We start from the raw sequence: 16,420 nt of genomic DNA, 5'->3' as shown, positions 1-16,420 counted from the left end.
ATCTGTTGCCTTTCTCAGGGCAGTTGGGACCCTCCAGATGCTGGATGTCAGAGGAAAAGCAGCATTGCAGGCACGGCTGCTCACAGTGCCCACTGCAAGAGCCCTGTTCACAGGACAGGCAAGACAAAGAAAAAATTCTGCAATCATCAGTGGTCATGTTGTTTGAGCAGATGGAATTGCACATGCACAATCAGGAGCAACAGGAGAGCAGTCTGAGGTCCCACTGACTCCAGGGAATCAAACAGGATTCTTGCCTGTACTAATTCAGACTCCACAGCTGCAGTCACTGATGGCATCTACTACTGAGACCTCTCTCTCTCACGCTGAGGAGACAGCCCAGCAAGGAGGGTTTGCCACCACAATCACCACATTTCTGCACCCTGAAAAGGCTCAACAAGGCTGCCCAGGAGAGGGGCTGTGACCTCTGGGCAGGGTGGTGCTGGGACAGCTGATGGAGAAGCTGCAGCTGCATTCACACTTCTGGCAGTGGCTTCTTGACCGATGCTCTCATAGCAGTACAGATCTTGAGCTCACAGAAATACCTAAATGAAGGCCAGTGTTTTGGAAATGGGCAGCCACAAGGACAATACACAAAGGGAAAGCAAGAGATACCTGACCCATTAAGATCTGCTTCAGGTACCTTTATTATTCAATGATATCAGAACACTGAACTCTCAGCAAAGCTTTGCAGCACAGATAAACTGATTAAAGCACTCCTTTTCCTGATGTTCTTCTTTAACTAGAGCAATGTTAGTATTTTAACTCTTCACATGTGTTAATCTAAGAATTCCTTAGGCTGTTAAATTGCAGTTACTCTGATGACACTGACATTGGTTTTGTTAACATCTTTCATTTTTTTTGGCAAACAAGTTCAAAACGGATTATTGAGCCCAAGCACACTCAGACTCCACCAGGACTGGGCAGAGAACTTGGAGAACAGTTTGTGCTGAGGCCCCAGTGCCACCCAACCCCACCAGGAATTTCACCCCAGAGGAGCTCTAGCACTCACTCCTGTGCACACCTCAGCCTCAGACAGCAAACTGGGGGACCCAAGTGGGGAGGTATCCAGGGGCACTCCTGATCCAAAGGAAAAGTCAGATGAAAAGAAAATGCTTGGAGAAAGCTGCCAAACACAGCACTCACACAGATTTTTATTTTAATTACCAGCAAGATGACATTTTTCTTAGGTCATTTTGGTGTAACCAGCCTCAAAGTGTGGCAGAATTGTCACCTTCTTTTGTTTCCAGACTAACATTTCCCCTTGAGGAGAGTCTCCTTCCTCTGCAATTCTGTCTCTTATTTTTAAAGAAGTATTCCTTTCCTGACTAGATGGTATTTCACTATTTGTCCAGGAAACAGCACAGAATGTGGAAGGGACCCTCAGAACTCCCTGGGCTCACTCCTCTGTACCACCCCAGCACACAAACTCTGGCTGAAGCTGCTTTCACACACCTTTATGGGCTTTTCCCACATCTTTGCCAGTTTAGATTACACATTAAATGCTCATGGTAGGAAGTGCAAAAAGAAAGAAACCCCAAATCTACCTTTAGTTAAGCTGCAGGGTTGACAGATGTCAAATCAAAAGTGTTGGAACCTATGATGCTCTGCCTGAAGCCTCCACCTCCGTGGGCTTGGAGGGTCTGGGGAATTTGCTTTCATGTGAAAGGCAGTAAGAAAAGCCTCTAGTCTTTGTGGTTATGGAACAAAGCCTGAAAATGTAACTCCGCATCACCCTGGCAGCTCAAAAACCTAGTGAGAAATGTGATGACACCAAACTTTCTTTTCTTACTCTCATGACTTGGGGATTTTTTTTTTTTTTTAACATTTAAAGCTGGCCATCTGCAAACTGCTGAGCAACCAGAGCAGTTCATCTTGAGAAATACAGTCTATTTCCTTGCACTGCTGCCTGCAAAATCCCAGGCATGCGTGGGCAGGGCACTGCCACCGGGATGGGATGGGATGGGAGGGCATGGCATGGGAGGGCATGGCATGGGATGGGATGGGGGCCGGCAGCATGAAAACTCCCCAGGGAGGTCCTACCATGCCAGAAATGTTACCGGAGGGAGCAGGAGGGGTTCATCCTCCCCATCCTGCCCTTGTTCACTGGGAGCCTATTTGCCTTGCTTCCTGCCTTGGAAGGACAGACGGGAGGACATCGGGACAGACACACTGTCCTGGCTCATGGCACCGAGCAGGGACCCCACTGCCGGGCTGCCTGAACAGCAGCGTGGGCAGCAGGGGCAGGGAGGGGATTGTGCCCCTCTGCTCTGCTTAGCCCCCAGCCCGGATGGTGCATCCAGCTGAGAACCCCCGCACGGGCAGGCCGTGAACCGGCCGCAGTGAGCCCCGAGGCGGCGGGACTGGAACGAAGTGATCTTTACGGTCCCTTCCAGCACAAACCATTCTGATCCTGTGATTCTGTAACCCCTGTCCGAGCCAGGGCACCACCGGGCCACTGGGCAGCAGGAGCCCCTCGGCGGGGACAACACACGGCACACCGGAGTCCCGGCGGATCCCAATCCCGGCCCGGGAGGCGGCGCCGGGCAGCGGGAGGAGTCTTCCCAAGCGCCCGGGAGCCGCTCGGTGAATGGCCCCGTCCCATTCCTTCTCCTCCTCCTCCTGCTGCTAGCTGCTGGAGCCCCGCGCCGGGCAGAGCCGCCGTGAGGAGCATGGGGAGCTGCTGGCTGTGCCTCGCCGCGCTGCTCGCCCTGGGCGCCCGGGCCAGCCTGGCGTACGAGGGTGAGGAAGGGGCGGCGGGGCCGGGGCAGGGGCAGGGCCGGGAGCGGGGCCGGGCCGGGGGCGGCGGGAGCGCCGCGGTGTCCGCGGCAGCCTGAGGGGCCGGGGCCCGTCCTGCTCACTCGCTGCCGACCCGCAGCGCTTTGTGCCTCGCTCTATGTCCGGTCCAGTCCGGTCAGCGTGGATGGAGCTGCGTCCTGGGTGTGGAGAACCGCGTTGTTACTGGAGTACTGGGTGCCAGGAAAGCTTCCCGCCGTGCCGGGTTTGAGCCGTGCCGGAGCGGGCTGGTGGCAGCTCCCTCTCACATCTGCACCTCCGTGCCGCCGCCGTGGCACTCGGAGAGAGGAGGTGACAGCCGCTCAAAGCTGCTCAACAAGACAGGCTCTGTGTTGTCCCTAAGTGTAAAGTGTAAGTCCGATGGGCCAGCCCTGCCTCAGCAGTTTTTGGTGCCCGGGTGAGACTGCATGCAGCAAGGTAATATCTCTTTTTAATGTGAACAATGAATGGGTGAGTCTGCCTCGTTTCTTAGGCACCTGGTACATTAAAAAATGCACGCTGATGCCATTTCACTTCTAAGTGTTTGTATTTCCTGTAGCAAAATTTAAATGAGCTCAAATTTAGGTTCCATTTCCATGCAAAAGGAAAGGGGTATGTGGTTTCTGCCTGTTCTAAAGCAGATGCATTTTGTCAGATTAGACACTTCTGATTTGGTAGCATGGCAAACAAAGCCAGTGTAAACTGCCGTGCCCTGGTTGTGGTTTAACAGGTGTAGCAGTGAGAATTTGTGGTCAGAACAGAGCCTTTCATGTCAGTGGGTATGGATTCAAACTGATGTGTGTTACTGGCATGAAGGGGAAGGGCAGCAGTGAACACGGGAGAAAGGTGTCTTAATACAACTTACAGCTGCATGTTGGTGATATCCATATTTTGTTTCCTGGAGCTATCCCTGCCTAATACGTAGTTCTGTCCGTGGAGGGGTGTAAAGTGGCATAGGGGTGGTATTTGTGAGTTGACGTTTTGCTTTCCTTATTTTCATTGGCGGGTTAAGAGTGGCTTTTTTCCAAGGGGGAAGATGTTGGAACATGTTTATGCTCTTTCTTTACCAAACACTAAAGTATTGGACACATCAGTTGCTAAATCAACAAAGACCACAGAAGTTCCTGTCCTGGCATTTCTCTGAGGATTATTGTACTGCCAAATTCTCTTTATTTTCTTAGGAAGATGAGTGAATGCTTTAGTTTGTGGTTCATGTGAATGTCAGTCTTCAAGTAGTTTACAGAGGATGCTAATATCCTATCCTCTGTTTTCCTAAAAGGACAAATGTAACCTCTCTAATCTCAAAAGTCTTAAGTTTTGCATGTAATCTTCAAGTTGGCTGCACAAAAGCCTGCTTGTTTCATCTTTCACTCATTTGAAAGTCCAATTTCCTCCTCATGCTTAGTGTCAAAGGCTCCAAAGAGCTTAAATCGTCAGCAACTGTAATTGTAAACCCTAATATTAAGTGAATGTTTCATGTTACTTTTCTTCTGTTTATTTTTACTAGAGAAATGTGGTATTCTTTCACATCCTTATTCCCAGTATGGAATCTAGTGAAACTGTTAATGGGTTTTTCTCTAATGGTACTGTGTTGGTGTATAACCATGCACATTAGGTACAGAATGCCACTAAGTAAACTAAAATGGACTTAAAAAAAATAAAATCTGTACAGCACGTGTGTGTGGGGCCCTCTTGATTATACAGGCACAAGCTTATTGAACCATTATCAAGATGTATACACTTTGTAGGCAAAGCCAAGCAGCCTGTTTTGGATTCATGCAAAATGTTTGTAATTCAATAGTAGATTGTTCTTTAAATATCAGAAATAGTCCAATCAGCTCTTGAACTCATAATTTGATAACACTGAAGTTTCTGGTGTAGGAAAGTTATGTTCCACAATTCCAAAGACTATGTTAAACACCACACTAAATATGTGTAATTTTCATGCCCTAAGAATTCTGCTGTCAATTTTTTGATGGCAGGCAAGTAGAAATCAAGCTGGTATTCCACCTGGGAAATTGTAATTGAACTAATTATCTACGTGACATAAGAACGAAAACTGAGAAATATCCAAATAATTAAAATTCTTAAAATACTTAAAAACCTTTGAAGCAGCAGCTGTTTTAACTGTAACTGTATTTTCATATTTTCAAGTTTTGAAAGGATGCTGTGGATTATCACATTGATACATTCAAAGCTAAGAAGGCACTGAGGAAATCTCTCTGGTGGCACTACTCAGAGGAAAGTCTGTTTTCTCCTCAAGAACAGTTTAGAGATGCAGCTTTTGGTAGTTAAAACGAGAGTAAAACCTTTTTCCTAGGGGCTGAAGAGGGAAATGTGCCCTTGGAGCTCTTCAGAGACTTTCTGTGGTGCTGGGGAGGGTACAGCTGTCCATATGTACATTTTTATGGGGATCACTTGTTCAGTATTTGGGGGGTGTGAAGGTGAAATCAAGTGGCACTGTATGATGGAAGGCTGTGGTAGTTGTGTCTTACACTATTGGTAGATGAAAAGAAAAGCTTATCTATGATAGAATGAATGGGTTCTGTGCATTGGAACAGGGTACTTGTGTGAAGGGCCATGAACCTTGAGGGAGATGTCACTAAAATCACTTGAGAGCCATGTAATATTATGGAACTATTTTCAAAAGCTGTATGAGATTTAATTCAAAGAAAACAATATATACATAAGCACCATATGCTTATAACCTATGTATATTCTGGATTAAATATGGGTAGATGGAAGTCAGGTTGTGGAAATGGTGGTTCTCAAAGCTGTGTGCTAGGTCAAGAGCTCATCTGTGAGTGAGACTGCTGAGTGCCTCAGCCCTTCAGAGACAGGCAGTTCTCACCCAGTAGTTTTTATGCTATAAATAGACAAAGGATAGGAGGACAAAACTGAAGGAAGAGAGTATTTAAGACTGCTTAAAGTCAAATGGCAGGCTTAAAAAAAAAAACTGGCATCACAATGATTTGATTCCTGCTCCATCAGACCAAGCTGCAGAATGGTCCAGAAGCAATCTCCAGGGCCCTGAGCAGCTGGTGCTCTGCGGTGCCAAGGGTGGGGCCTGTTGTGTCAGCTCAGAGTTCTTTTGTTGTATTTTTCTTCTAAACACAGTTTGCTGGCTGCCTTGGCCGTTCTGGGTGACAATTTGTATGCACAGGATCCAGTGTGGAGCTGCAGGCGCCGCTTGTGACCATGGTGGGCACAGACCTGGAGGTGTTGTGTGCTGGCCAAACCCAGCATGGGAATGAATGGTCTAAGGAAAGGTGTCCTGGTCCACAGCAAGGGGCTTGATCAGCTTTAAGATCCCTTCCAATCCAAGCCATTCTATGATTCTGTGATGTTCTGAATACAAGCAGGTGTTCTAAGGCACGACTTCATCCACAGTTGTGCTTTGGATGGGCTGGCTCTGTCTAAACAAGCTCCAGTTACCTGGACAGTTGCATATGAATAAGACTTCCAGCAGCATTCTCAAGTGACCACAGGCATAACAGATATGTCATATTAATATCAATCAATAATGTTAACTCATCTCCTGACACTGCTTTCATATATTCCTGAGTGAAGTGGAGCGTTTTCATGAGCTGTAGTAGTTGCCTACTGAAAACTCCTTGCAGCTTAATAAGCATTACCAAAGCAGCACATTTTTTCCTGAGTGGTCCTTAAATAATCAGGTCATTGCCTCCTCTCTGCTCAGCCTGCTCACTCTTCAGCAGCACCTGGGGGCTTCAGTGCAACTGAAATCTCCAGGGTAAGATCACATAAACAGAGAGTGAAATTAAGGATATTTCAATGAGTTGTTGAACTGTCCTTTCTCTCAGAGTGAAATACACCTTGCCAGAAAGCACAGACAAATTAAGTGCATTTAATGTCCTGGGTAGCCAAGTCTGGGCAAGCACTGGAGGTGGTGCAGGAGGTGCCATAGAACCATCAATGACAATTTTTTTCATGTCTGTAAGCTGCTGTACCCCTTTTCTTGGTCCACTGCAGCAGTAAGTCTGGCATGACAAAGGCTTGCCAAACATCTACAGTGTAAAATCTTGCATTTGAGATAGCCATCAGTACATGTCCTGCCCTCCTCTGGGTGAGCACCCCTGGCTGTGAGTTAACAGGGTGGTTTCCATGGGATCACAAGCCTCTGGGGAAGGGGAGCCTGCTAGTGAGCCAAACCAGGACAAGATTCACATGAACTGTTCTTGGATGTTCTCCTGTGCCCTCTTGTGGTATTTGATGTGAAATAGGCACTGAGGGTGGGTCCCACCTTGCTGCTCTGGACAGTGCTGTCTCTTCCAGCCTTCTGCACATCCTCACTGCCCTCCTTTTGCCTGTTGAGCATTGGCTCAGTATTTGGGAAGAGCTGCCGACCCCTCCTGGCAGTGTGCAGGGCGAATTACAGGCTGGGAGAGGGAAACACCTCCAGCCATGGCAGAGTGCTGAGCTTCTGGCAGCCTGTGCAGCTCAAGCTGGGGGTGGCTGGACATTTTTGGCAAAGGTTTTTGCCATTGGAGCAGATAGTTTCTGTAACTTCATGCTTTTTTGCTTGCTCAGTGAAAATACGTCTTCAGCCAAGGACAGATGACATCTGTGGGGTTCAGGTGGGCTGCTCGAAAAGACTCAAGTTTTTCTGCCTGATACATAGACCTGAAAAATAAAGAATGCTTGAAATTTTGGGTTGTTCTTCTGGGACACTAGACGGTTATTATGAGCTGTTTTTGAGGAGAAAAAAGAAGACCCACAACAAACATGCAGGATGGGTGTCATAAAGATTCTTGATTGCATTCATTTGTTTGAAACTGGTGAGTAAGTGTCTCTTTATGGGTGGATACATCTTTGATTTGTATAGTCTTTGATTTGTGATGTGCTGCTATGTGTCCTTCAGGGAGACACAGAAGAAACTTCTGCAGCTTTGCAGTAAGATATATAACATTAAAATTTATCTTAGTACTATCACTTGCTTCAGATCTTGCAGTAGATAAAAAAATGCATGTGTGAGAGTACTGCACATGTGAAGACTGGATGATTTAGAAGTTTTGTAAATCTTGTTTTGAAGATTCTGAAACTACTGTGCTGTTGATATGGAAGGAAACTCTTTCTTTCCCATTGTGCAAAATTTAAAATTTGTCACAACTCTGAATAGACACATCTCCTTATAATTTGAGCAGCATGAATGAAGACATCTGATTTTTTTCTTCCCTACGTCTTGCCCTCTTCTTGTTCTTTTGAGGAAATGCCATTGTTATTTAGGGTACTGGATTTAGATGTGTTGCACACACATTCACAAGAATAGCACTGCAGTTTGGAAGCAGTGCTGCAGTCAGGCTTTGGCAGCCATGCCATGTTGTGCTGCCTGGTTTACCCAAAGCCTACACTTAACCAGCTTGGGCTGGCAACATGATTCACTCAGCAAAGTCTGTCTCCTTTTAGGCTGTGTCAAGAGAGTTTTAACCTGCCAGGGTCTGTGCTCCATCCTGGTGTCCCTCGGAGGTTTTTTGTCAGACTTCCTGATGCTGACTGGCCAGATGGGGGAAGATGCTGCTTCCAGCTCCTGCCTCAGTTAAATTGTGAGCCTCTGCCTGTTGGAGTTTTCTTTGGAGTTGTCAACTCAAATATAATTACTCAGTTTGAGTCTGCCTGTCTTGAGTCCGTCCATTGTGGCTTTCTAGTTATACTGTGTGATTTGTTAGTGAAAGGGCCCCAAATTAACATGCCTCTGTACAGCTATTCCTGAAGATTAAAACCATGTTGGCTTGCATTCCCTGTTCTAAACTGCCCAGGGACAGATACCAGAAACATTGCACCTGAGTTATATGTCATAGTGAAATGTGTAAATAAGAAAACCATCCCAACAAAAAATATAAAGGTATTTCCCATACTTGCTGGGAAAGGAGTGGATGTGAGTGCCCTGTGCTGAAAGCAGGTACCTTTCCTATTACTGTAATAAGAAAAAAAAAACCAGATGACTTGCTGAAGTCACCTGAACAGGTGACTTGTTTCTTGTGAAGGCATCTGACTGGTAGTTTGCTTCAGCTTTGCAGTACTGATTTCTTTTTACTCACATTAAAGCAGTTGATTGACCTGTGTCTGCATTCCCTTTGTAATATGGTTTGTGCAGAGAGTTTTGACTGAAGACATTCATTCAGCTGCAGTTATTGCCATTGCACCATATCAAGTAACACCATGTGTGTGTATTTAGTTATAGAAATGCTACAGGTGGCTTTTGTGTCTCTTTGGAGTTGAAAAGGTGACCTGGACCTGGTTGTGGCTCTGGGCATTCCTGTGTGCTCTTCTGGCTTGTCTTTCCATTGCTCTCCTTATTGCTTCAGTTAAAGCTTCTGGGTGTGCATCCATTTTGGTGGGTGTCTGGAACAATATTTTGAGTTTCTTGTTGGTACTTGACATTTATTATAATGAGGTAGGAAATACATATCTGGGAGGAACAGGAGATAACCATAACTGGAAACTTACTTTGACTTAGAGTTTAGGGAAATTTCCAGCCAAGTACATCAAATCCTGAGTGTTTCTTTAATAAGGGAAGGCAGCATTTGCAGGAATGCCAGCAGTGTTCCTGGTATATCACTGATACCTCTGTTTCACCAGCGCTCTGGAAGCTTGCAGTGTTTGACTATCTGACAGCTTGTCATCTTTTTGGAAATTGGAACACCTGAATTGTGTTTTGGTCCTGTTTTTAGGAGAAGTGTTTCTGATTGGGGATTCTGTACCTCTCTCTAACTGCATGTCAAAACCAAAAATATTAAACTGTACCTTTAGATGTCTCCAAGGCATTTCAGACCTCTTGGATACCAGGAACAGCATGAGACATGCACTGCAGCCCTTTAAGTACTTTTGTTTCATTCTTATCCAAGCCCATTCTTTTGCAATATTTTTGTCTGCCATATTGTAGGCAAGTCATTAATATGTGTCATACTTATAAAATCACTCAGACATTTTAGCAATAATATGCATTAAAAGCCATAATTTTTTTTTTTTTTGTGTGTAATAAAAAGCAACTTTTAACTCTGCAGAAAGATAATGTTGATTTATGGCTAATTTTCATATTGGAAGAGTAAATTGGTTTGCCAAAACAGGTCAGTCCAAAGGAATTGAAAGTAAGTCCTCCATCTGAGTTAGAAAACATTTCCCTATTTGTAAGCCCATCACAAGGAGTATGGGCATACATTTACTTGCAGTGCGTGAATTTTGTGTCTGAAGTACAATCCTGGTCTCTGTTTATTCTTCTGCCATTAACAAAGCTTCTCTTACTGCACAAAGACCATGAGAAGCCAGGACAGGCCACAGAAGAGGATCAAACTTGTAGTATGTGACACATGAGAATAAAATGAAGTATTAATGGTGGATTTTGTGGTGTAGGTGGTGTTCAGGGTTCCAGTTCACAGGAAGCCATGCTCTCCAAAATCCTCTTGGCCTTTCTTGTATGAAGACACCATGGTAAGTGGGGCTGACAAATGGCTACAGAAGTGCACAAATGGAAGAGAAAAGTAAGACCTGATTGCTGCAAAGATGAGTAATTTAAATAAAGTTCAACCTGCAAGTCCTGGGCACCTGTTCCATTCCACAAACTCCTCACCCTCCTCCCAAGCCCTTTTCAGAGCTGATGCAGCAACTCATGTTTTGTGTTTTAAACATTACTTTTAAAACCATGCTACTCAATTCCTAGTCACCTCTCATTTCCAGTGTGCAGAGAGTTGTGAGGAATCCCAGCCATTGCAGTGAGGCACTTTCTGTGTGTGGAGGGGGCAGCTTGGCAGGCACCATGGTGCACAGCAACTCACGAGTTCAGACAGCACTGCAGCTTCTGGGCTTTTACTTGTCAGCCACCTGCAATGAGAGCATTCCAGCCCTGTAACAGGCTCCTGAAACTCTGACAGCTGGAGCAAGCTCCCAGCAGCAGCTCCCTGATGGACTGCTCCTGCTGACAGCTCCTTGCCAAGGCACAGGGCTGTCGAGGGATGGTTGAAACAAGCTGTGCTATATCTGCTTTTTCCCAGAAAATGTTTCCTGTTCCCAGACTGAGCTGGGTTAGTGTCAGGTGTTGCTGGAGGTTGCCCTTTGGCTGTTTTCTTAGTGTCAGATGTTGAATTTGTGTCAGGTTGCTGTTAAATCCTTACAAATGAGAGGCTGTGACTGCACAGGGGCAGAGTAGCCAGAGGCAAGTGCCTGGGGAGCTGCTGTGTGCAGCTTGTGTGACCCTTTGCCTTCTGCCAGGACTCCCTGCCAAACACAACATCCCATTTCCCGCCATGCAGTGAGGCCAGTACAGGCCTGTGATAGTAGCAGCCAGGGAGTGATGCTGTCTTTTGCACACAAGACACACCACACTGTGAAACTGACTGTACAGGAGGTTTCTCATTTTTTTGTGTGTTATAGTAAAATTTTGTAAGAGGTGAAACTTTAAATCATGGAAAGGAATCAACTCAGAAGCACATTTTTACATAGACAACTCTGTGTATCCTTTGGTTATTTGGTCTGTCTGCAATGGAAATCCATGTCAAATCTTGGAGCATTTTTAATGACATGGATTCAGATTTACAAAGGGAAGGTGAGAGCATCAAATCCAGGACTATGAGCACTTGATTTCATGTTTGGGTGGTCCAAATCATTATGGCTTTTTACAAAACCTGTGTTCCTCAGCTGAAGAGGTGATTTTTCTATGAAATGTTGTACCTGGTTGAGATACATAGGAAACTGCAAAAGTGATATTTTTCAATTATTAAAAAAAAAAGGGGGGGGAAAGATTCAAATTTTTCTTTTCTTCACAGAAGACTTCAGGGTGAGGTTTGTCCTGGTTCTGTGAGGGCTGGTAGTGGGACAGGGATCTCCAGCAGCCCAGAAGCATGAGCAGAGCTGGGACAGGGATCAGCTCTGGCTGCAGGGACAGGGGCACCCCGAGGCCAAGCCCCTGTCAGGGCTGGAGCTGCTGTGAGCATTATGGGCAGTGATACATCTCACATGTTTGGGTAAAATTCCACATTATTTACAGTGTATTAACTCTCAGTAACAATTTAGGCAGTGGTTTCATTTTTTCATGAGAACTATTTCTAGCTTTGTACCTTTTTTGTGGATTATTTTTCCCCCAGTGTGTTTCACATGCTCCCTTTTTACATCCCTCTCTGGTCCACGTGGCAGATTTGCAGATTGTCAGTCTGCTTTTAATGGCAAGCCCTGAAACATCACAAATCAGTTTCTCAGACTTTGATGCTTCTGTGAGAGGAAACAGTGAGAAATACAATGGCATCTCAATCCTGCCATTCTGAGGCAAACACCGATCCTTGGTGTATGTTTCCAGTGTCTTTGACTACTGTAATATTTTGACACTCAGAAGAAACTGGTGTAACAAGAATACCACCAAGTCTGTACATCTGTTGTTTAAAAATATCTGTTCTGCTCCAAGTTTCTCTTGTTTTGTTCTTGGGGTTTTTTCTCTGACAGTCTTTAGTTGTCATCCCAAAGATGTTTATGAAACTTGAGAATTTTTTCACTACTAAACTGATTTTGTGGAAACTAAAATTCATAGAACTGACTATTAAAGGATAATACACTAATTATGATAAGAACCTGACCTTGGTAATTTGAAGCTGTCTGGCAGCTTTGCTTGCTGCAGCTGGCCATTCCTGCCAGATGTTGTTCATCAATCCCTGCATATCAGCCTGCCCTTAATGAAAGGGACCCAGAGCATGGCCATCCTTATTAGGTATCATAGCTGCACCAAACACAAACTTCACATTTCCCTGCTGAGCCCTGCAGCTTCCCAGCACGCTCTGTCCTGGTGTCAGGAGGCTGGGGCTGCACCTGCCACTGCACTTTTAGGAGCTGAAGGAAACAGGGCATCATCATCCTTCTTGCTGAGGACCATGGTGCTGGCCATACCTCTTGTATTTTTTGTATTTAAAACCTTTTTATATAAAACCAAGTTGGCCGTGTCCATGTTCCTCTTCTTTCCAAACAGGTTTCTTTTAGGGTTCCTTTTTAGGAGCTTCAGTCAGCTCTCCTGTTTCTGGTAGCGGCCAGTGGATTTTCCATTGCCCTTTTCCCTCTCCTGAAGAAGCAAGATGTAATTCTGGAAACATGGCCTCAGTGTGTTGAGGTCATTAAGTTTGTTTAAGTTATTATATTGGTGTTCCCTGGTCTCCTTTTGCCTTAAACTGGCAGTTAGGGTTCCAAAGGCAGAGGAAACTGAATATTATTTTGATTTCCTTTTATTTATTTACTTTCTAGTTTGGGGCATTTGCAGTTCCTGAGCATTGTCTTTGGCACTATGGCTATGTGTGTGGATAGATAGATTAGATAGATAGATTAGATAGATAGATAGATAGATAGATAGATAATCATAGAATATCCTGAACTGGAAAGGACCCACTGGGATCATCAAAGTTCAACTCCTGCTCTGCACTGGGCAGCCCAAAGAACCACACCTGACAGCATTGTCCAAATGCTTCTTGAGCTCTGTCAGGCTGGTGCTGTGAGCACTGCCCTGGGGAGCCTGTTCCATGCCCAACCACCCTCTGGGGGAAGAACCTTTTCCTTTTATCCAACCTAAACCTCCCCTGACACAACTCCAGGCCGTTCCCTCAGGTCCTGTCACTGTCCCCACAGAGCAGAGATCAGTGCCTGCCCCTCCTGTTCCCCTCACAAGAAGCTGTAACTGCACTGAGGTCTCCCCTCAGTCTCCTCCAGGCTGAACAGACCAAACACCCTCAGCTGCTCCTCACTCAGCTTCCCCTCAAGGCCCTTCTCCATCTTTGTAGCCTCCTTTGGATGCTCTCTAATACCTTTATATCTTGTTCATATTGTGGTGCCCCAAACAGTGTGTATCATCAGTGAAGCTGGATCTTCTAAGCCAATATCCTCTCAAATGACCTTGGCAGCCACTCTTTCAGAAGGAAATTTGTTTACCCTCTTGATTTTGATGGAAGTGAGAGCATCTTCCTGATGGGGATTTGCCACTGACATGAATGTTAATGAAAAAAGAGCAAGGGTTTGTTTCAAATGTTCCTTTAAAATCTAATCAGCATTATTTTTTGCTGGCTCTGTGAAAAGAAATTTTGACTCTACCTTAGGATGTGATTAACATTGATTATTTTAAACAAAAGGAGCAAGCTGCTTCTCAAGAATTGGTTTATACAACTCCTATGCTTTTGGTTATATTAAATACTGTTTGTTGTGAGGCTGTTTTTAATGCTATTCTTTGTAAAAAAAATTAAATTCCTATCTCCTGTGTCCTGACAGCAGTTGCTTACCTTTTCCTTCAATTATTGGTTTGCTATTAAATTTGAAACTCCTGTACATCTTCTTTTGGATTTTGAGTTCCACCTGTTTTTCTGTTGTCTTTGCTCAGTTTTTGTCCTGTTGACTGCCCTACTTCCCCTGGAGTTGTTCTTTCAGCTGTTCCTCTCTGGTGCAATGCCTGCTTTTTCTCTACTCTTGCAAAGCACTAGTAAAGCATGAGCAGAAGTAGTCCTGGAGTCCTTAAGTCCCTATTTTCTTCAAAGAAGGGTGCTTGCTGCCAGCTTAGGGTTTGTAGTATTTCTGTGTTGCTTCTGACAGTCTGTGTCTCCACTTACTAAAGAGCAGGAGGAGATCACTGTCAGCAACATCACATTTTTCCACTCCCCTTCTGTTTTCTAGGAACTTGTTGGAGAGTTTCCTATATATTACAGACAGCTCCTGATGCTAGTTTTCAAGTGTTGGTGTAGTGTCTGACACTTGAAGCTGAGATTTTTCATAGGGAGCCTTTCTTTTAGTCTGCTCATAAAATCTGGAAAACCTTTTTAAAATGGCAGAGCTTCAGAAATAACGTGTCTGAAGGTTAAAAAACCCCAGTGTATCTGGTACTGTAGTATTCAAAGTTAGAGGCTGAGATGTGCCAGTTTCCAGTGTCAGCATTAAAAAGAAAAAAAGAAAAAAATTTCTTCCATCTGCCACCAATTCAGAATAGATCAGGATTAGTTTTCAACCTCCTCCTTTGGAAAGTTATCCAAAGTCCACTGGAACTCGTCATTAGAGAGACTTTCAGCTTAAATGGTCTTTATTTAATTAAACAGTTACTCATAGTCCTACCTCTTTTCAGTCCCTTATTAGCCTTCCATAGGTGACTTGCTGTTTTTGTGTTTTCAGTGTGCTCCTAAAATGTAAGCCTATGTTGAAGACTCTTAACATCTTAATGTAAGGGAAAAAAACCCCGTATTGAAGTATGTTCACAGGAATTATTTCTCTGTTTTCCATTCAAAGTCACTCCCTTCTTCCCACAAGTGAGAGTCCCTTGCTCCTGACTGCAGTGACAATGTTTACATGGATTAACCACCATCTCATGGTGTGGAATAACCACTGAGACACCGCTCCAGGCTCTGACCCTTCACAAAAACCAGTCTTTGCAGAGCCTCCTGTATTTTGTCAGACACAGAGTGCAAATTCTTCTGTATGGAACATTCTTCTATATGCATGGACAACCCCATAGCTGCTGTGCCTATTGAAGGCTAAGCCAGAGTTTAGGCCTAGCAGAAAACCTATACCTAAAGCTAAACTAAACTAGAAAAGCATCTGTGATCAGGGTAACAAATATATTTTGCAGTATGCAGCTAAATGTCTGTGTTTTGTGTAGATGTAATGCAGCCATACCTTCCTTAAACCTATTGACTAAAGGATGTACATTTTGTTCAGCTGTATTGGTTTGCATTTTAGTGTTCATGACACTTTTCATGCTCTCTGTGGTAACAGCCTGTGACAGTTTCTGATCATAAAGAGAGATGCTGCCACTAAATGTTTTAGCATTATTTATAGATGAGTACCTTAAGAAAAAATCAAACTTTTAATTCCTCACAGCCTGAACAAGGGAAACATTTTTCTCTCGTCTCATCCATGTTAGTCTGCTGCTGGCATAACGAGGTGCCTTTCCAAATGATCAGTGACTTCTTTTGTTTGCCTGCCTTTTCAGAGTTTTTATTTTATTTTGCTGTATTTCACTTTACTGAAAGTTCCTTATTTAGGTGGAGCCCTTTAAAAGGGAGGAAATAAGCTTTTGAACCTTCTCTTGGTAGCTTAAAAAATCAGGGAAGCTAACTCTTCTTTTTCCTCGGCTCCTCATTATTTAAGTCTTTGGACAATGAGTCAAATCAAACAAAAACCAAGTCACTGACCGGGCTGAAAATCAATATCACTTGAGGGCAGTCTTCATGTATGTAATAGTCAGATTTTTCCCTTTGAGCCAAGCTGCCAGCTTGATCCCATTCTCTTGATGAATCATTGTGGCACCTTGTGGCTCATACTGCTCAGCCACCAAGGGAACATGGCTTATGTGGGAGACAAGGATCAACAGAGGAGATGACTGATACTTTTCTTGAAGTTGCACTGATGTTAACTCCCAAATGTATCTTTACTGGCCTTTTGAGCTTTTTTTTTTTCCCCCCACAGTAATCAGCACTTTATTCCAATAGCAGAGGCCTTTCATCCATATATTTCACTGGTTTTTGGTCTACATTTTCCTCAATTTTCTGTTGAAAACCCAATTTGAGATGTATACACGTTTGATAACTTAAAATTAAATTAAATTGTCACTTTTCATTGAATCACCCAAAATGTCACATCACAAAAGCAATTCAGGGCAAACCAGAATTTCCAGAATTAGGATTCT

The 16,420-nt window shown here is 44.3% G+C and overlaps 1 protein-coding gene across 1 annotated transcript in view; it reads left to right on the top strand.

Annotated features, from left to right (window-relative positions):
* The first annotated feature begins 2,656 nt into the window (after window positions 1-2,656).
* SRPX (sushi repeat containing protein X-linked) overlaps window positions 2,657-16,420 on the top strand; it is a 39,007-nt gene continuing 25,243 nt past the window's right edge. The window contains exon 1 of the mRNA XM_059466040.1: window positions 2,657-2,739. Within this exon, the coding sequence (XP_059322023.1) occupies window positions 2,670-2,739 (70 nt within the window). The 5' untranslated portion in view covers window positions 2,657-2,669. The remainder of the gene's footprint in view (window positions 2,740-16,420) is intronic.

Source organism: Ammospiza nelsoni, chromosome 2 (genome assembly GCF_027579445.1).
Source record: "Ammospiza nelsoni isolate bAmmNel1 chromosome 2, bAmmNel1.pri, whole genome shotgun sequence".
NCBI classification, from domain to species: domain Eukaryota; kingdom Metazoa; phylum Chordata; class Aves; order Passeriformes; family Passerellidae; genus Ammospiza; species Ammospiza nelsoni.
This window is presented reverse-complemented; position numbering and strand designations above follow the sequence as displayed.